A 20975-nucleotide genomic window follows, 5' to 3' on the forward strand; every position below is an offset into this window, starting at 1 on the left:
TAATTTTTTTTTTTTTTTTTTTTTTTTTTTTTTTTTTGAGATGGAGTCTTGCCCTGTCGCCCAGGCTGGAGTGCACTGGTGCAGTCTTGTCTCACTGCAACCTCTGTCTCCCAGGTTCAAGCAATTCTCCTGTCTCTACCTCCTGAGAGCTGGGGCTGCAGGCATGTGCCACCACCCCCGGCTAATTTTTGTATTTTTAGTAGAGCCGGGGTTTCGCCATGTTGGCCAGGCTGGTCTTGAACTCCAAACCTCAGGAGATCCACCTGCCTCAGTCTACCGAAGTGCTGGGATTACAGGCATGAGCCATTGTGCCTAGCTCTTTCTGGACTTTTTTTTTTTTCCTTTGTAGGCCATATATAAAATATGCTTTTACAAAAAATGGACAATAGTGGACACTGTGGTGTACACATCTTGCTGTTTCACTTAGAAACCTCTTTCCAAGCTAGCACACACAGCTCTGCAGCCTGTTCAAGGCTGCCATGGTCTCCCAATATAAGGCAGGTCTGTCATTTCTTTGGGCAGTCCCCTGCAGTGTGGGTTCTGGACCCCAGTCTTCTGTTACATGGACTGTGCCATGACGGGGATCTATGAAGCCACATGACTGTGAGCATCCCTAATCATCTCCTTAGGGTACCTTTCCAGAAGTGAGATTATAGGTTCAGAATATTTGTCTTTAAAGCTTCTCGTTCCTATGACTCAGTAGCCCTCCAGAAATGTGACCTGCTTTCCTTCCCATCTTGCACCCTTCCAATACTAGGCATGAATAACCTTGAATATATACATATACTTGTCAGGTTGGTAGTCCAAAGACTGGCATTTTGCAGTTTACTTTATATTTCTTTGATGACTATTGAGGTCGACTATCAAAAAGTAGTTTGAAGCCAGGGGACAATTTTCAGTGACTTGACATTAACCTAAAGGGACATTTAAGGTGATCTTTCAAGGACTCTGGCCCTTTTGCCTGTTCATTGATATTTCAGCCTGTGCTGAAGTTCATCCCTGGGGTTATGGCTGCCCTGAGAGACAGAAGAAACGTCCAGTGTGACCTTGATAAATTGGGGAAAGAAACCTATATAGAACTGTGATGAAATATAGGAGGAAAAAATGATCTATTTAGGGAACAAAGCCAGCACCATAATGAATTTAAAAGAAAGGGGACAAATAAGGCCTGGGGGACCCAGGCCTGGTGCTTCATCAGGGTGAACTCGAGCTGCATTTGAGCCAGCACCGACCCATCACAGGGGGCGTGGGAGAGCTGACCGTACCAGCTGTGATAAATGACAGTAGTGCCACCGGAGTGGAGAAACCCCTTTACATTTTGCATCGGTTAGTCTCAAGTTAGTGAATCTTGTTCAGTTTTCAATAGTTAATTCAGCAAATGTTTATTGTGTACCCCCTGTGCTGATTTTGTAACACTCTTAAAACTGTGGTGAGGCTGGGCACAGTGGCTCACGCCCATAATCCCAACACTTTGGGAGGCCAAGGCGGGTGGATCACCTGAGGTCAGGGGTTCGAGACCAGCCTGACCAATATGGTGAAACCCCGTCTCTACTAAAAATACAAAAATTAGCCAGATGTGGTTGCGGGTGCTTTAATCCCAGCTACTTGGGAGGCTAAGGCAGGAGAATCACTTGAACCCAGGAGGCGGAGGTTGCAGTGAGCTGAGATCGTGCCATTGCACTCCAGCCTGGGCGACAAACCGAGACCCTATCTCAAAACAAACAAACAAACAAACATACAAAAAAACCACTGTGGTGAATCCAGAGTTTTCACAAGGGAAGGATGAAAACAGGAAGGTTGAGAATAAAGAATAATTACAGTTGCTTAGCCCCAAGAAAAGAGGCTAGGTTTGGGGGCAACTAAGAGACTATGTACATTGTTTCCTGTGAAGGTGATGCTAGCAGGTGCTGCTCACTTAACATATGAAACAGAGATGGACTTGAGTTGTAAAGGAACCATCACAGCTGGGTTTAGGTAAATGGGGGTGTAGGGGTAAGTCAATAACACAGAAATGCCTCTCTAAAGAGACCCAGCCATATTCTTGAAGATAATTGCCAGCTCATCTTCTCTAGACTCACCGATGTCTGCCAGAGGGCTGAGGCCTCATCAGGTAGCCTCCTGTGGTCCCTTCCCATGTTAGGACCCTGACCCTAACCACGGATACACCTGCCATGAGCTGGGCTGTGTGGATGCTGAGAGGAGCAGAGAACATGGAGGGTGACAGAAGGAAAGTGTGCCTTCTGTGGGGTGGGTGTTTTGCATTCCTGATGCCACTTCATCTTTGTAACAACCAGAGGTATTAGCCTCACATCATGGAGGGGTGGGTGTGCGGCACACAGAGGCAAGTGTCCACCCAGAATTCCAGCCCGTGCCTGCAGAACCCTGAAGCTTGGCCTGGGGCTCTTAACGCCAACCACTCTTGTGAGTCAAGCCCAGCTTTAAGGAGGCCGGCTGTGGCCACAAAGATGCGGGCAGACTGGGAAGAGGTCATGATTCTGCTTGTCAGCTTGCTCCTGTCTAGCATCCCAAGCCAAGCCTGGGTGCTGGACTAAATGACCAGGATGTGTCAAAAGACACTGGCTTTAACCACACAAGAGTCTAAGAGTCTTACAACTTTACAACTGTGACAAGTCTAATATCACAACTTAGAGCAGGTATCCTCCCCTCCTGTGCTCCCTCATCTGGAAAAGGCGAGAGATGGGCCCTTTGCTCTTGCAGGCCTCTGTCTACCTGTAAAATCCCCAAGTCTGGGATTTGGAGACCCAACTGTTCAGAGGGCTCTGGGGAACATGTGGTTTCTGTGTAGAGCCACCAGGGGGGGCTGTGACTTCACAGTGCCATTCCCAGCAGTTCCAGGAGGGTCAGGAGCCCAGGAGCCTAAGATTATCCTGCAGTCAATCCAGGAGGTGCTCCAGGGCTCTCCTGTGCAGTGAGGGGGACAGCCCCAGGTGACTTCCGAGCTGCAGCTTAGACATTCGTGGCTTCCCATGCTCCGAGGCCCAGCCTGAGCCTCTCCCTCGAGGGCCTGAGTCTTGGACGACCTTTCTCATCCTTCAGTGCCCCAGCTCTTCCTGACGACAGGGACAAATCCATGGAACCAGCCCTTAGACTTCCACGTGTCTCCAGTGCGTCTCCCGGGCGACTCTGCTTGCCTACACCTGTGTCCAAGTGTGGGGCTCTGGAGGTACACCTTGGTCCCAGACATGCTTTTGGGGTTTGGCTACAAACTAAAAGGGCTTCATGGAGGAACCTCTCTCCTGAGCCTAAAGTGGATGGAGTAGGAAGGTATTCCCTGGAGCGCTCAGCTGGTCAGACCCTCCCTCTGGAATCACAGCTGTCCACAGCAGCAGGGCTGAGGGTGTGGGTGTCAAGGACTTGCCCTGGGTCACTGAGGGCGGGCTGGGAGGGCAGGGAGCCCTGTCGTTGTCCCCTCTCTCCTCCCTCTCCTCTTGCCTATCCCCTCTCTTTACTCTCCTCATCTCCATCTCCCTCCTTTTCCTGCTCAGCTTCACTTCTTTGTTTCTCTTCTTCCATTGTCGATTTGATCCTTTTTCACCTCCAAAGTGCCTGCTGAGGCTTCCTCTCCCCTCTCAACACAACGAGTTCCTGGAAGCCTGATCTGTATTCCTTGGACACATGAGTGGGAAAAGCACCTTCCTCCCTGTCTCTCAAGACTGTCTTACCTGCTTCAGGGCGGTGTGGCTCCTTCCTGCCACAGGGCTCTGCGCTCTCAGCCAGGATAGCCTGCCCTGTCCCTTGCCATGTTTCTGTGCCCCTCTTGACAGCTCAAGCGTGTTCACTGGCTTGTAGTGAAAGTCAGTGTCTCAGGACGGGTGCAGGGGCTCACTCCTGTAAGCCCAGTATTTTGGGATGCCAAGGCAGGCGGATCACGAGGTCAAGAGATCAGGACCAGCCTGACCAACATGGTGAAACTCCATCTCTACTAAAAATACAAAAAATTAGCTGGGCATGGTGGCGTGCGCCTGTAGTCCCAGCTACTCAGGAGGGTGAGGCAGGAGAATTGCTTGAACCCAGGAGGTAGGGGTTGCAGTGAGCCAAGATCATGGCACTGCAGTCCAGCCTGGGTGACAGAGCAAGACTACATCTCAAAAAAAAAAAAAAAAAAAAAGAAAGTATCTCTCACATGTGCACACTCTCTGTTACTCCTTATTTAAAAAAAAATTTCAATTTACAGAAAAGTTGAAAGAATAATTCCATCCACCCCTTGCTCAGATTCCCCCATTATTAACGCTTTGCTGCATTTGCTTTGTCACTGTATATGTGTGCATGTATGCATATGGAGACGCAGATCTGTACTTCTTGCTGAACCATTTGATGGTAAGTTGCAGTTACTCCTTTGCTCCAAATACTTCAGTGTGCATTTCTTAGGAACAAAGCATTCTGCCAAAAACCACAGCAGGATGATCAAAATCAGGAAATTAACACTGATATAATATGCTTCTGTAATTACAAACTTTATTCAAACTTTGCCAGTTTTCCCAATAGTGTCTTTTATAGCAAAAGAAAAAAAGAGCAGGATTTCATAGTCCACTGTCTGGTCCAGAATCATGTACTGCATTTAGTCAGCATGTCTCTTTTGTCTCTTTTATTCTGGAAAACCCTCTAGTCTTTCTTTGTCTTTCATGACCTTGACATTGTTGGAGTATAGGCCAGTTATTTTGTAGATTGCCCCTCAATTTTAGTTTGTCTCAAATTTTCCCATGGTCAGATTCGGGCTCTGCATTTTTGGCAGGCATATTGTGGACGTGATGCTGTATCTTCTTTTTTATTTTTATTTTTATTTTTTTTAAAAGAAGTCTCGCTCTGTCGCCCAGGCTGGAGTGCAGTGGCACGATCTGGGCTCACTGCAAGCTCCGCCTCCCGGGTTCACACCATTCTCCTGCCTCAGCCTCCCGAGTATCTGGGACTACAGGCGCCCGCCACCTCGCCCGGCTTGATTTTTGTATTCTTTTGAGTAGAGACGGGGTTTCACCGTGTTAGCCAGGATGATCTCGGTCTCCTGACCTCGTGATCCGCCCGTCTCAGCCTCCCAAAGTGCTGGGATTACAGGCTCGAGCCACCGCGCCCGGTCGATGCTGTATCTTCTTAGTGAATCGTAAGAAGTTAACTGAGTGTTTACTCTGTGGACTAGCTCTGCTCTTGGGTAAAGTCTGGCTTCTTCACTCTTTATTCTCAACTCACATTTGGATCCAGTCTTACGGGCTCTCTCCTGGGACCCCTGCTTTCACACTGCTGGTGTTTGCCCTGCAGCTGCCCACACAGACGCCCCTTACCCCACTGGTTCCTAGTGTGTGCTCCCATCAGGCCTCCCAGTAATTCTGCTTCTATTTTAAGAGACATTTGTAATATTAAGGTCATATTTACACTTGTCAACGGATGACCAATCCCCTCCTGCCCTACCCTTTTTCCTGGATTTTCTTTGACTTAAAACTCAAGTGCTTAGGCTTTAGTTACGTTCAGTATAAAAAATGAAAAATAAAAACTCAAGTGTTTATGCTGCTCCTCATTCTGTGGAGAACACTTCTACTTTTCCTGTTACGATTTTACCAGGTAATAACTGCTTTAATAATAATAATAGCAGGCAGATGGCCAGGCGCGGTGGCTTATGCCTATAATCCCAGCACTTTGGAGGGCGAAGGTGGGCGGATCCACCTGAAGTCAGGAGTTTGAGACCAGCCTGGCCAACATGGCAAAACCCCGTCTCTACTAAAAATACAAATTTTTCTTTCTCTTTTTTTTTTTTTTTTGAGACAGAGTCTCACTCTGTCACCCAGGCTGGAGTGCAGTGGTGCAATCTCGGCTCACTGGAACCTCTGCCTCCCAGGTTCAAGCGATTCTCGTGCCTCAGCCTCCCGAGCAGCTGGGATTACAGGCACCTACCACCACACCTGGCTGATTTTTGTATTTTTAGTAGAGACGGGGTTTCACCATGTTGGCCAGGCTGGTCTTGAACTCCTGACCCCAGGTGATCCACCCCCTTGGCCTCCCAAAGTGCTGGGATTACAGGCATGAGCCACCATGCCCAGCCATAATACAAAAATTAGCCAGCCATGGTGGTGGGTGCCTGTAATCCCAGCTTCTCTAGAGGCTGAGGCAGGAGAATTGCTTGAACCTGGGAGGTGGAGGTTGCAGTGAGCCAAGATCACACCACTGCATTCCAGCCTGGGCAACAGAGCGAGACTCTGTCTCAAATAATAATAATAATAAAAGCAGGAGGAGGCGGAGGACCCCCCACAGTTAACTGAGTGTTTACTCTGTGGACTGTGCACAGGGTCACCTCACTGAACCCTGACCACAGCTCTGTGTGGCAGGTACTACTGTTATTTTACGCTTAAGGAAAGGGAGACATGTGGAGGTTAAGCAACATGTCCAAGATCATACAGCTGATAAGCAGTGGAACTGAGACCACATAGTAAAAAGAAAAGGAATAATTTTAGATCTTGAGCACTGGTAAGAAAGTGGAAAAGGACTGCTGATTCCAAGTGCTAGTGAGCAAGTGTTTAGTGATTTGTCAAGTCACTGGAGTGAGAGGCTGGAAAAAAGCGAGGGGCTCTGGAGAAGATGTAAATTTGGGAGCCTTTGGCATAGAGAAAATAGATGCAGCCTGTGGAATAAGCACTGACCAAGGAAGAAGTGTGGAAATGATGAGTCAGAGGCTGACCCTGGAAGGGACTGCATTTTGAGAGGCAGGAGAGGAATTCATAGAGAGAGTAAAGAAGTCTGTATAGTGACAGGTGGGCCTCCTTTTTTTTTTTTTTTGAGACGGAGTCTCGCTCTATCGCCCAGGCTGGAGTGCAGTGGCCGGACCTCAGCTCGCTGCAAGCTCCGCCTCCCGGGTTTACGCCATTCTCCTGCCTCAGCCTCCCGAGTAGCTGGGACTACAGGCGCCCGCCACCTCGCCCGGCTAGTTTTTTGTTTTTTTTTTTTTTTTTTTTTTGAGACGGAGTCTTGCTCTGTCGCCCAGGCTGGAGTGCAGTGGCACAATCTCGGCTCACTGCAAGCTCCGCCTCCCGGGTTCACGCCATTCTCCTGCCTCAGCCTCCCGAGTAGCTGGGACTACAGGCGCCCGCCACTGCGCCTGGCTAATTTTTTCTATTTTTAGTAGAGACGGGGTTTCACCATGGTCTCGATCTCCTGACCTTGTGATCCGCCCGCCTCGGCCTCCCAAAGTGCTGGGATTACAGGCTTGAGCCACCGCGCCCGGCCTGTATTTTTTTTTTTTAGTAGAGACGGGGTTTCACCATGTTAGCCAGGATGGTCTCGATCTCCTGACCTCGTGATCCGCCTGTCTTGGCCTCCCAAAGTGCTGGGATTACAGGCTTGAGCCACCGCGCCCGTCCGACAGGTGGGCCTCTTACTCCCTGGAGGCACAGGCCCTGGTGTTTAGGAGGCAGAAAAGTTCAACAAACACACATTGCTCTCCTTTCTACTCTGGACCAGGCACTATGTTAGGTGCTGGGAATGTGGGAATGAAGAAAATCACTTTGCTTGGCAACAAGAATTTGTAATCTAGTGAATCCTGTTTTATTCTTATTTAAGACAGTAGAGTTGTTTGTAATGCCATTGTGTTACATAAGACACATTTATCAGAACTATATCCAAAGCTTAAAATACCAGCGATATAAAGAACCTTAGAAATCATATATACTATCATCTTCGTTCCACATAAAAACTGAAGCCCAGGCCAGGTGCAGTGGCTCATGCCTGTAATCCTGGAACTTTGGCAGGCCAAGGCAGGAGGATCGCTTGAGCCCAGGAGTTCAAGACCATCCTGGGCAACACAGGGAGACCCCATCTCTACAAATAATTTTAAAGAATTAGCCAGATGTCAGGCGCGGTGGCTCATGCCTGTAATCCCAGCACTCTGGGAGGCCTTGGTGGGTGGATCACGAGGTCAGGAGTTTGAGACCAGCCTGGCCAACATGGTGAAACCCCGTCTCTACTAAAAATAGCTGGGCATGGTGGCGCATGCATATAGTCCCAGCTACTCGGGAGGCTGAGGCAGGAGAATTGCTTGAACCTGGGAGACAGAGGTTGCAGTTGAGCCAAGATCGTGCCACTACACTCTAGCCTGGGTGACAGAGCAAGACACCATCTCAAAAAAAAAAAAAATTAGCTAAGTGTGGTGGTGTGTGCCAGTAAGTCCCAGCTACTCAGGAGGCTGAGGCAGGAGAATTGCTTGAGCTCAGGAGTTCGAGACCAGCTTGCACAGCGTAAAGATACCCTATCTCTACAAATAATAAAAAAAATTAGCTGGGTGTGGTGGCACATGCCTGTGGTCCCAGCTGCTTGGGAGGATCACTTGAGCCTCGGAGTTTGAGGCTGCAGTGAGCTGTCATGGCACCACTGCACTCCAGCCTGGGTGACAGAGTGAGACCCCGTCTCAAAAACAAAACAAAATATCAGTGATACAACCACTGCATGCACAGATAAGTTAGTGGCTGAGTCCCAGATCATGTTGCCGACAGTGTGACCGATGATGCATCTCTGAAGAGGCTGTACACAGTTTAGGGAGTTCTGTTGGTGCCCTCTGGAGATGTTGGTGCTCTCTCTGACTTTTGGAAAGTCAGCACCAAATTGAGTAGAGGGATTGTTTTAGTCAACTTGCCCTCCCAGGACCTCCCTACCCTGTGGGATTCTGCTGATGGGTGTGTCACCATCCACCATATTCCTGCCATATCCTAGGCTTCATTGAATCCATCAGCTATTTTAAGTGCGTCCTGAAGGTTTCCAATATGCCTTTCCTCTGAACTTCACCATCTTTACTAATGGCTTGGCTACTCCGGCAGCTTCTTCCTGTTGGCCCTCCAGCTCACACATCTGATTACTTCTCCTTCAGAGTCATCTCTTAAATCTGCTCTTTTCTCATCATTTCCAGTGTCGTCACTGCCATGCATCTCTCCTGAACCACTGCAGCAACTCCCTGACTTTTCTGTAAACTTTCATTCATCTACTCCTTCACCTAATCTTGTAAATTGCTGTCAGATTAATCTTCCAATAATGAAATATGCTTGTAAGGGATTTATGTTGTATTTCCTAGGCACCCATCTGACTCCTATTCTGTTACCCAGTATTCCTATCAAGTAATCATCCAACCCATTTCAGTTATGTTTTCATGCATTATATTTTAATTTTGAATAGATCTGGCTATTATAAAGTTGTTACATTGAAGCAAAATATTTTTATTCTTCTATATACTTGTTTTATGGGTGTGGTTTCCTCCTGAATCTTTCTGAAGATATTAACAAGAAACTTTTCTGAATTCTCTTTTGTTAACTAGACTGACTCTTCCTAGAGGTCAGTTGCTTTACGGTCTCACCCTCATGCTTCTTCATCAGGCTGGCTTTCTTAAAATATCTTGGGAACCTTGGTTGTTCTTTCTTTCTTATTTATTTATGTATTTATCTGTAGTGACCTCACTACAGAGCATGACATCAGGTGCAAGAGGGGGAGGATCTGCTACTCAAAAAGTCTAATTAACAGAAGTAGACTGGATAGAATATTCTAATTGTTGATGTAAATACTATAGTGAGCTTTCAGTTGTCACTAGGATTGTTCAGCTTCTAAGTCATACTTTTTATGACAGGGAATCAGTTTTTCTTTTTGAAGTAATCCTTCTCAGAGCTCTCTCTCTGTGTTCTAATTTGAACCAATTGCTTTCCAGACTTACTGCACAGTTTCCATCCTGAGATATATTTTCATTACATTCCTCTCATGTTTCTTGATTTCCCATGTCTTCTTTTTTGGGTTTCTTAGAGAACTTACTTAGATCTCTTGGAATCTGTGGATAATAACACTTTTAAATCTTTGCATGTATGAGAATGTCTTTATTTTGCAATCACACTTGAGTATAAAATTTCAGGTTCAAAATAAACATCCCTCAGATTTTTCAATGCATTTTAAAATTCTTCCTCTTGGCTACTGATATTAATTAGAAGCTTCATGATAATTTGATAATCTGTTTCTTATTCCTTTACAGATAACCTGTTCTTTCTCTGAGAGCTGTTAAGATTTTCTCTTGCTCCTTAGAATTCTAAAATGACATGAGAATGAGGCTAGGTGTGAGCCTTTTATCATTCACCCTGATGATATAGCCTTTCAATGCGAAGATTCATGTTGCCAGCTCTGGAAATTTTTTTTCTTTGTTTCTCTCCATTATTCTCCATTTTATTGCTTCTGTCTTTCTGGAAATCATATTAGCTAGGTATTGGATCTCCTACATTGGTTGTCTGTATCTTTTAACTCTTCTCTATTGTCTTTTCCCTTTTGCCCTAGAGGCTTTTCCTTGACTTTTTTTTTTTCCAGCCATTAAAAATTTGAATTTTCAATCTGCTGAATTTTTAAATTTCAACAATCAACTTTCAATATCCAAGAAATTTTTCTTTTTTAAACATTACTTGATTTTCTTAGTGGCCTCTTATTTTAGGGATGCAATAGTTTTGAATCTTTCTGAGGATACTAATTAGATTTTTTGAAATTACCTTCTGTTCTCTGAATTTCCTGTGTTCTGCATCCTTGCTCCCACAGTTGTGCCTCTTCCTAACTCTGGGTGAGAAAGCCTGCCCTCCCCTGCTGTTTTTTCCTATGTTTACTTTGGCTGGGGGGTTATCTGTTCCTATAATCTCAAATGCTTGCCATGTTCCCAGAAATTTCTCTAAAATGTTTTTACCTTCATTTTGACCGTTAAAATTTTTCTTTTGTCGTTTGATAAAAATTTTGGAGGAGGCAGTAAATGAATACCCTTAGTTCACTATCTTAAAGTGTTCCCACCACTCCCTTTCTAAAGAGTATTTTAAAACTACAATATTTATTATTTTGAAACAAAATGGCAGCCAATAAAAGTTGCTTCCTAGATATAGCTTCTGATATTTTGAATGAATTTCCAAAAAACTTGTTCTGTAACTTTCATACATAGTTATTCGGAAGAGGCCTAGGGTTCATTGAAAAGACAGAAAACAGTCTGATCTCCAGGAAGTCTCCTAACTTCTCTGCTTCAAAATGTAATTACCAAGGATGACAGGGAGAATAAAATCCCCTCTCCCACTGCCAACACTGACCCTGAACATTCTGGGAGGCCCTGGAAACCTCTGGGCTCAGCCCCTGGCCTCTCTCTGGCTCTCCCTACATCTTTTTCATTTCCTGTCTGGGCCTAAATTACAGAAAAAGAGCACAGTTTAGGAACAATGGTCATAATCGAGGGGTCTCACTTCTGTGATGAGAGGGCTGTCAGACCTCCTTCGGGAACTCCACCAAGAAGACTCTCATAACGACTCACTAGAAAAGGAGTAGGGGGACCTTTCCTAGTGGGTTGTTGTGGGATCTTCTTGGTGAAATCCCTGGATGAGGACAAGCGAGCACATTACAAACACAGTGGAGAATATATACCTCAAACTACTCATGGCTCTTTTGGAGGGATGCAATATACAAAACTTTCTACATTCTGCATTGAGTTTTGGTGATAAATTTGTATTATTTTATCATCATAAAGGAAACAGTGACTAGCCTTGTCCCTGTGTCCCTCCAGTCTGCTCCCCTGGCCTCACCTCTTGGTCATGACCTGATGACTTCTGCCCCGTCAGTGTATTGTGGTTCTTTTATGCCATCTGCCCAGTAAATATTGAGTAAAGCAATAAATGATGAAACAAGTGAATGAACTTTTCATCTCTGTCCTTAGATTATGTTTTTCCTGACTTAACTGAGAAGGCAGGTTCCATTGAAGACACCAGCCAGGCTCAAGAGCTGCCAAACCTCCCCTCTCCCTTGCCCAAGATGAATCTGGTTGAGCCTCCCTGGCATATGCCTCCCGGAGAGGAGGAAGAAGAGGAAGAAGAGGAAGAGGAAGAGGAGGAGAGGGAGAAGGAAGAGGTAGAGAAACAAGAAGAGGAAGAAGAGGAGGAGCTGCTCCCTGTGAATGGATCCCAAGAAGAAGCCAAGCCTCAGGTCCGTGACTTTTCTCTCACCAGCAGCAGCCAGACCCCAGGGGTCACCAAAAGCAAGCATGAAGACTCTGGGGACCAGGCCTCATCAGGTGTGGAGGTGGAGAGCAGCATGGGGCCCAGCTTGCTGCTGCCTTCAGTCACCCCAACTACAGTGACTCTGGGGGACCAGGACTCCACCAGCCAGGAGGCGGAGGCCACAGTGCTGCCAGCTGCAGGGCTTGGGGTAGAGTTCGAGGCTCCTCAGGAAGCAAGCGAGGAAGTCACTGTGGGAGCAGCTGGTTTGTCTGGCCAGCAGGAGGAGGTGCCGGCCTTGCCTTCATTCCCTCAAACCACAGCTCCCGGTGGGGCCGAGCACCCAGATGAAGATCCCCTTGGCTCTAGAACCTCAGCCTCTTTCCCACTGGCCCCTAGAGATGTGAAACTGACACCTTCCTCTGCTACCTTGGGGCAAGAAGATCTCAACCAGCAGCTCCTAGAAGGGCAGGCAGCTGAAGCTCAATCCAGAATACCCTGGGATTCTACGCAGGTAAAGTGAGGGGCATGCGGGCCACCACCCCGCACCTTCTTCACGGAGCCTGGCCATCCCCAGGGCTGGTGTGGCATGGGGGCAGGATCTGCCAGGTTGAGGAGGGAGGCCCTTTCCATGGCATGTAGATCCCCATGGAACTTGTGGGGATGCAAACCTCAGGGCCAACAATGGGTGTTCTCCCCACACTTCTCTGCAAAGGCCTTCGGAGAAGCTTGGTGGCCTGGCCTGGGTTTCATTTGTTCAGGTGTTACCACTACCACCCTTAGACTTCTTTTGTTTTTTTTTTCCAAGATGGAGTCTCACTCTGTCGCCCAGGCTGGAGTGCAGTGGCCACGATTTTGGTTCACTGCATCCTCCACCTCCCAGGTTCAAGCAATTCTCATAACTCAGCCTCTTGAGTAGCTGGGATTACAGGCGTGTGCCACCATGCCTGGCTAATTTTTGTATTTTTAGTGGCGGCGAGGTTTCACCATGTTGGCTAGGCTGGTCGGGAACTCCTGACTTCAAGTGATCCACCCGCTTTGGCCTCCCAAAGTGCGGGGATTACAGACATTAGCTACTGCGCCCAGCCCACCCTTAGACTTCTGCACTGATTCTACCAGCAGCTAGAGCTAGTGGCTGACCTGTGCTTTCCCCATCCCATCTCACCACCCTCCTTCTCCCCACCGACACCCACGTGCACAGCAGGCACAAGTCAGTGTTCACACCCACTGACACCACAAGGAAAGGAAAGGAGCCCTAGAATATTAACGATAAACTTGCCCTTGAAAGCCAGCATGTGGGGCAAGCTCTCTGCAGCCTGGCCCCTTTGATATAGCCCCCTTTTTCCTGGGAATAATGCCTGGCCTCTTGCTCTCACTCAACACATTCCCTGCTTGGTCCCCAAAGACATTCGAATTTGTACTCCTCGGCATGGTGCCTCACAGAGGCTGTCAGCAGCCCCTCGCTGTAATACGCCTCTGCTGGCCTCCACCTTCCAGCTTCCCAGAGGGCCTCCGACCGGGGCTCTTTCCCCCGTGCCTTTCCTATGCCTTCGTAACTGTCGCCCTGCTTTCTGTCTCCTCACACAGGTGATCTGCAAGGACTGGAGCAATCTGGCTGGGAAAAACTACATCATTCTGAACATGACAGAGAACATAGACTGTGTGAGTGCCCAGCCAGGCTCCGAACCGCAGGGAAAGCCTGCAGGCAGTGGGCAGGGTGGGGGGTCCCAAGGCTGTGGGGACAAGCAGTGCACGGGAGGAGGCTTAGTTCTTCAGTTGGTGGCCCAGGGATATACCAGCAGCCACCAACATTACACACAGAGAGCTTTCGTATTTTAAAATTTCCAAAGGCTCTTTGGTTCTTGCCTCCCTCTCTTTTTAATTTAAACGAATACTTTGTTCATGTGTGCCCTATCTTACTTCTCCAGTGATATTGAAACCTTTCTGTCTTTTTTAGAGTTGTTTTCTCCCTGTATAGGTTGCTTTTCTCCGTTTTGGGTCTCAGCCTTTTCATATATATACATGCTCTCCACACATGTCTGGTGGAGTTTGTTCACAGCTTTCTCTATCAAAAAACTGGCTGGAAGCTTTGAGCATGGTGCTAGGGTTTGTCAGCTACGGCTTCTCATGAGAGTGGTCTGGCTAGGCCGTATCACTTAGAAATTTGTAATGGCAGCATTGTTAGGGCCTTCCTCCTGAGGTGATTAGAGTCTTTGAAAAGGGAACTTCTGTTCTGTTGGAAGTATAACAAGTTGGTTGTCAGTGTTCTGGGAGCCAGGGTGGAGAGAGAGGGCTGGGTGTTTCAGTATTATAAATATGTATCCATAAATATCAATATTCATGTACTGTCTCTTCCTGTTTGCAGCGTGACCTTTTCCCTCCCCAAAACACACACTTGTGTCTGATGCTCTCTAGGTCAGAGACCCTCTGTTTTATCCTTTTTAAAGAATAAACTTCCAGTCTTCTGCCAGGGAGAAGGGACATTTCTTGGCTGTGCAGCATTGCAGGAAGAACTAGGGACCCAGCCATTTCTTAAGCAAACTTTTGACCAGTTTATATTTTTAGTAGCATTTTCATCCCCTCTTCCAAAGGTAACCAGGGCCCCTATTCCAGGGCATCTGGGGAGTGTCAATCAGTATGCATCTGACTGCTTCTCAGCTTTCCTCATTTTGGCTTAGGGTTTGGCTCTTTAGAGTTTGCTAAATTAGGAAATTCTAACTCACCCATCTGCTTCCAGTGTCTAGATTTTGTTGCTCTTGTCTCCTCTTCTGTTTTACTTTGTCTCTGTGGTTTTAGGCCTTAAATTCTTTACTCTTGTTAGTGGGCCTGGGCAAGACTGAAGGGACATACATGCATTTAATCCAAAAGTCCCCAGCAAGGTTGGTTTCCCCCACCATGACTATACTGTTGGATCTTCACCTAAGTGATGTGTGTTTTCATCCATTGCAGTTATTATTTTTACTGATGCTCAATACCTCATCTTTGGTCAGGGAAAGCCTCTTTGAGTTGACCTCTGAGTCCTTTTGACCAATCTATTAAGTGTCTGATTGCCTCCTTGCTTTCTGGAATAATAAGACATTCCAGGCTCATCTTCCTCCCCAGACATGGAGCCCTCTCATTCCCTTCATTGGGAAATGGTACGTACATAAAGACCACAGTATGGGTACTTGGGACCCTTGGGCATATTGTGCGTATTTGAACAATATAGCCTAAAGTTCATATCTTTTTTCCAATCAATACATAGATATTAAGATGCTTTTATTCTTTTTTCCCTGTTTTTGTCTTCTGTGTTATTCTATTATGTGACCTCCACTCAGTCATTATTTTTTATGGTAGATTTTTTTTTATTGTAGTAAAAAACATAAAATTTCCCATTTCATCTTTTGTAAGTATAAGTTCAGTTGTGTTAAGTATATGTACATTGTTGTGGAACCGAGCCCCAGAACTTTTTCATTTTCAAAGCTGAAACTCTGTACCCATTAAATGACTATCTGTTCCCCAGCCCCGGCACCCACCATTCTCCTTTTGGTTTCTATGAATGGGACTACTCTGGATACCTAATAGAAGTGGAATCAGACAGCATTTGTCATTTTACATCTGGCTCATTTCACTCAGCATAATGTCCTCAGGGTACATCCATTTGGTAGCATGTGGCAGAATTTTCTTCTTAAGGCTGAAAAATATTCCATTGTATGTATATGCCACGTTATTTATCCACACAGCTGTCCACGGACACTTGAGTTGCTTCCCTCTTTTGGCTGTTGTGAATAGTGCTGCTGGGAATGTGCTGTGCAAATATCTCTTCAAGACTCTGTTTTTAATTCTTTTGTGTATATACTCAGAAGTGGGGTTGGTGGATCATGTGGTAATTCTATTTTTAATTTTTTTGAGGAATCTCCATACTGCTTTTCGCTATGACTATACCATTTTACATTTTCACCAGCACTAGGGTTCCAGTGTTTCCACATCCTCATAAACACTTGTTCTTTTCTGGTTTTGTTTGTTTGTTTGTTTTGTTTTGAGACGGAGTCTTGCTCTGTTGCCCAGTCTGGAGTGCAGTGGTGCGATCTCGGCTTACTGCAACCTCCACCTCCTGGGTTCACGCCATTCTCCTGCCTCAGCCTCCTGAGTAGCTGGGACTACAGGCGCCCGCCACCTCGCCCAGCTAATTTTTTTGTAGTTTTAGTAGAGACGGGGTTTCACCGTGTTAGCCAGGATGGTCTCAGTCTCCTGACCTTGTGATCCTCCCGCCTCAGCCTCCCAAAGTGCTGGGATTACAGGCGTGAGCCACCGTGCTCAGCCCTTTTCTGTTGTTTTAAACAGTGGCCATCCTGAGGGAAATGAGGTATTTGGTTGGTGCAAAAGTAATTGCTCTTTTTGCCATTGAAAGTAATGACAAAACCCGCAATTACCTTTGCACCAACCTAAATGGTATCTCATTGTGGTTTTGATTTGCATTTTCCCTGATGATTGGTGATGTTGAGCATTGGTCATTATTATTAACAGTCAATGCTTACTATATTTTATCAACATATTTGTTAGTTTCTTTGCCAGATTTATCACTTGTTAGAATTTTTTCAAACCATTTGAGAAAAAGTTGAAGACATTATTTCCTTTTGTCCCTACCCCCAAATACATTAGTTTGTATTTCCTCAGAACAAGAATATTTTAGATAACCACAATGCAATGGTCAAAATCAGGAGTTAGCACTGCTACAAAACTATTATCTGATCACCTACCTTATTTCTATTTCACCATGTTTCCAATAATGTCCTTTATATTTTTTTCCCTCCCAGTCCGGGATAGAATCCATGGTCATGCATTGCATTAATTGTCTTGTCTCTTTAGTCTCCTTTAATCTGGAATAGTTCCTCGGCCTTTCTTTGCATTTAATGACCTTGACTTGTTTGAAAAATGATAAGAATAAATGTGCATTAAAAACGATGGGCTATACAGAGAGTACATATTCAGAAAAAGACAGGGAGAAAAGTGCTGGCAGTCTCTTGGGGAAAGTTTTACACGTTAGAACTACAGGAGTTCCAGGAGTTCGGCCCTCAAGATCTAGAGAAAGTGATGCAAACTCAGTGGCTTCTATTTTACCTAGATGTCACAGGTAACACAGAAGAAACTGGAAAGAAGTCTAGTAAGGAAACCTATGAGAGGAGGCAGAAAGATAAAGTAGTAAATCCAGAGGTGGTGTTTTTGAGTTCTAGAAGGCAAAAGAAATCCTTACTGTAGAGATGCAAGGATCTGAGCCTTTGAGGCTCAAAGAGGTACTTTTTTTTTTTTTTTTTTTGCTCACATCACAGAGAGCTGACAAATGGCAGAAACAGGATTTGAACCAATGTATTTATTTATTTTTATCACCCAGGCTGGAGTACAGTGGCACAATGTCAGCTTACTGCAGCCTCAACTTCCCAGGCTCAAGTGATCCTCCCACCTCAGCCTCCCAAGTAGCTGGGACCACAGATGTGCACCACCACACTTGGTTAATTTTTTTGCATTTTTTGTAGAGACAGGGTTTGCCGTGTTGTTTGTGCAGGAGTTGGAACTCCTGGGCTCAAGTGATCCACCTCCCTTGGCCTCCCAGATGTTGGGATTACATGAGCCACTGCACTGGCCAGAGCCCAGATTTATTTGATTCCAAAGTCAGGGCTTTTCCCCCCTTGCCGTGGACATTCAGTTTTCCTGTCTACATAGTAAGTGGTATGACATCTGCAGTCATCAGATCCTCCCACACTGATGTTGTGGATCTCTGGGCTTAAGCCAGGCTGACATATGTACCCAGGAAAATGTGGGGTGTGCAAACACAGCAGATCACAGAGCTGCAGCACAGAGAGCAGGCACTTCATGTGGCAGGAGAGTGCTTGTTTTGTAACCAGGGGTCTGTGGGTCATGGTGCACGTACCCTTGCTCCGGCAGAGGTGGGCATGCTTCTCCCCCGATACTCAATCAGTGAAGAAGGTAAGAACCATCACAGAACTAGGGCTTTCCTAGCTGCTCTGTGGCCATCTCCAGGTACCCATCTTCTCCCACATTTAGAACTCAGTTGGCTGGCTGTTAGACCAGTGAGTGCCAAGGCTTGAGCCTGAGCCTGGCATTTGCCATGGTAACAAAGAACAGAGGCCCAGCACTTCAATCCCCCCGGTAGACTTTAGGTTGGCATGACAACTAGGGAACAGCTCATTAGCCTGGGCTCTAACAGAAGGGAGATTTGGAGTGGCAGGGGATCCTGCAGGGCTGGCCTAGTGAGATGCCTGTGCCTCCCAGTGGCACTGGCTCTCAGCTGCATAGCAGGGCACTGTGAAAGAGCTGAGCACCTGGGAGAGAGGTATCTGCAGCAGGCTGTGGAGGCTAGGAGCAGGGAATGTGCGACTGTGCATGTTCAGGAGGGAAAAGGCTGCTGGGGAGGAGCCAGAGTGAGGAGTAGCCACAGGGCCAAAGGAGGGTATCTTCCTAGATGGGGCTGGGCAGGGACAAACGGCAGGACGTGAAGCAGGAGGCAGGGTTCTGGCCTGTACCCCAGCCTGGGCTCCTGCCACTCGCTGAGTTTCTGTTTAAGGCCAGGCTCTTGTTTTTTGTTTTAAATTGTGGAATTACATATATATATATATATATACACATGGTCAAGAAAACCTCAATACAAGCGATGAGAAAACGTCTCCTCATGCCCCTCCCTCTGTCCCAGCCCAGCTCCAGGGGCTCCAGTTCCCATCTCTGTGTTTGCTCTTTTGGCCTCCACCGCCTACACAAGAGCACACAGATGGCTTTCCCCACTCACCAGCTTGGGGCTGCATCTCTGTGATGACAGGCGAGAGGAGAGCCAGGTTCTGCCACTTCTGGCCCCTCCCCGATTTTTGGTAGTTATATGGTGCACACCTCTTTGTCCATCACCACTCCCACCCTCCCGTGTGTTCATCCCCAGCACCACACACTTGAGCACTAGGCACAGGGAGCAGTTCTCCCATAGGCCTTACCACTCTGTGTACCTAGTTTCTGGGTTTGTCACTGTACATGGCGTGTGTGTGTGTGTCCCCGCACCACTCAACTGCATCTGTCTCTGGGACAGGCCCCTTGACTTTCTCATGGCTAGAAGCCAGGGCAGGAAGGAGCACCTGGTGTAAGTGAACAAATGGGTGTACATCTTGGGGTTCCCACATTCCCCAGCTTGCAGCTCTCAAAGGGTCTCCAGAGCTGACCAGAGCTGCCTCTCTGGGAACAGCCAGAGGGTTGAGGGTGAGTACGGGGCTGGGCCTAGAGGCAGAGGGCTTAGTAGAGCCCCTCTCCTTCACTGAACCCGGGGGGCTCTTTCTGCCCTTGTAGGAGGTGTTCCGGCAGCACCGGGGGCCGCAGCTCCTGGCCCTGGTGGAAGAGGTGCTGCCCCGCCATGGCAGCGGCCACCACGGGGCCTGGCACATTTCTCTGAGCAAGCCCAGCGAGAAGGAGCAGCACCTTCTCATGACACTGGTGGGCGAGCAGGGTGAGTGAGGGCAGGCGATGGGAGGGCCCAGGAGGGCAGTGGGAGGTAGGCGGCCCCTGAGGGCCATGGGAAAAAAGTACACGCATAAGGGCTTTGAAACTTGGAACTCCAGGACAGTAGTTTGAGCTACTTAGTTTAGGGGTCAAGGTGTACCCACCAGCTTGGGTTCTGGGGACAAGGAGGGGGGTGTGAGAATGAAGGATGGGAACAGGAGGCAGGGGAAGAGGTGTGGTCCAGCACAGGTGGGAGATGAATGGACACTGTACCTGGTGTGGCAGGGGAGAAGGGGTGTGTTCAGAAGGCAGTGTGTGGCCTTCGCAAGTGGCTGTCTGGTATTATACAAATCGATGTTCTAACAAATCGATGCAGTGAAAAGCATGTCTAGGAGCCCTCTCCTAGGGGGAGGCGTGTGCCTTGAGGATCTGTGTGCAATTTGAGCCAGGAGGGGAGGCAGAGGCTCAGGCCAGCCATTGGAGTGCGGGGCCAGAGCCCTTGGAGGGGCACCTCAGCCATGGCTGCACTGATAGTGGTGTTTCTTACCCCCCAGGGGTGGTGCCCACTCAAGATGTCCTTTCCATGCTGGGTGACATCCGCAGGAGCCTGGAGGAGGTAAGAGTGCAGGGACCTGGACCTGTTAGCTTCTAATATGCTCCCTCCTGTCTCTGTTCCTCAAAGTCCCAGGAGGCTGCCCACATCGTGAGGTTCAAAGGAGCATAAGACAGAGCGTGCTCTGGGCGGGTCCCTTGCTTCAGGCCTTCCTTAGACATGGTTTTGTGGGAAAGACGGTGCACGTGCATGCTGCCAACCAATGGTGCAATGCAGGCAATGGCCTGGGGCAGAAAGGGGCCATGGGGGTGCGGGGGGCTGTGCTAAGAGGCTGACAGGAGAGGGCCCAGAGAGGAAGGGTCTGGGGGGCAATGAGGGTTAACTGGGACAGTTAACCGGGTGGACAGTGGCAGAGACGCCATGCAGCCTGGTGGGAGGGGACAGTGTTATGGGTTCCAGAAACCAAAAGAGCAAGCCTGGGAGACCTGGACATGTGACTTGGCGTGGATGTGTGAGTCTGCTGGTGCTTGCACAGCCAGGCTCTGCGCTCCTGCTGCGGTGAGATGCGGCACCTGGGGGCCAGGAGGCAGCCCTGCCATCTTGGGAGGTGCCCCCATCCAGTGCAGTCTGCTGGCTGCCTGGCCCAACCCGGCCAACCAGCTGCCACACAAGCTTGGATGGGATGGCAGGGTCCCCAGTCCTCCTGCTCCTCACACCACCTTGCCTGTGGGGTCCTTCCGTTCCTCATCTCACTTCTTCAGGACAGCCACCATCTCCAGCAAAACTGCCATTGCTCACTGTAGAGTCCAGTGCCCTGTCATCAGCCCTCTCCACTCCTGAAGGTGCTGCCACTTTTGGCAGGAGAGATGAGTGGCATAATCCTGGCCACCTCCTCATCCTTGCGTGCCAGGGGAGCGGAGGCCCTGGTGGTGGTGCTTTTCTGATGAGCATGTCGAATGCCCACTGAGCACCACACC

The 20975-nt window shown here is 47.9% G+C and overlaps 1 protein-coding gene across 2 annotated transcripts in view; it reads left to right on the top strand.

The window, feature by feature from the left end:
* The window catches only part of PODXL2 (podocalyxin like 2), a 43758-nt gene that overhangs the window by 20090 nt on the left and 2693 nt on the right, over positions 1–20975 (top strand). The window contains exons 3-6 of one of the 2 annotated variants that reach the window (XM_025377938.1): positions 11696–12486; positions 13560–13634; positions 19296–19452; positions 20000–20061. In XM_025377938.1, coding sequence (XP_025233723.1) covers positions 11696–12486; positions 13560–13634; positions 19296–19452; positions 20000–20061 — 1085 coding nt within the window. The remainder of the gene's footprint in view (positions 1–11695; positions 12487–13559; positions 13635–19295; positions 19453–19999; positions 20062–20975) is intronic. The other variant, XM_025377939.1, reaches the window with a different exon arrangement.

The sequence above is a fragment of the Theropithecus gelada genome, chromosome 2 (assembly GCF_003255815.1).
Source record: "Theropithecus gelada isolate Dixy chromosome 2, Tgel_1.0, whole genome shotgun sequence".
Taxonomy (NCBI): domain Eukaryota; kingdom Metazoa; phylum Chordata; class Mammalia; order Primates; family Cercopithecidae; genus Theropithecus; species Theropithecus gelada.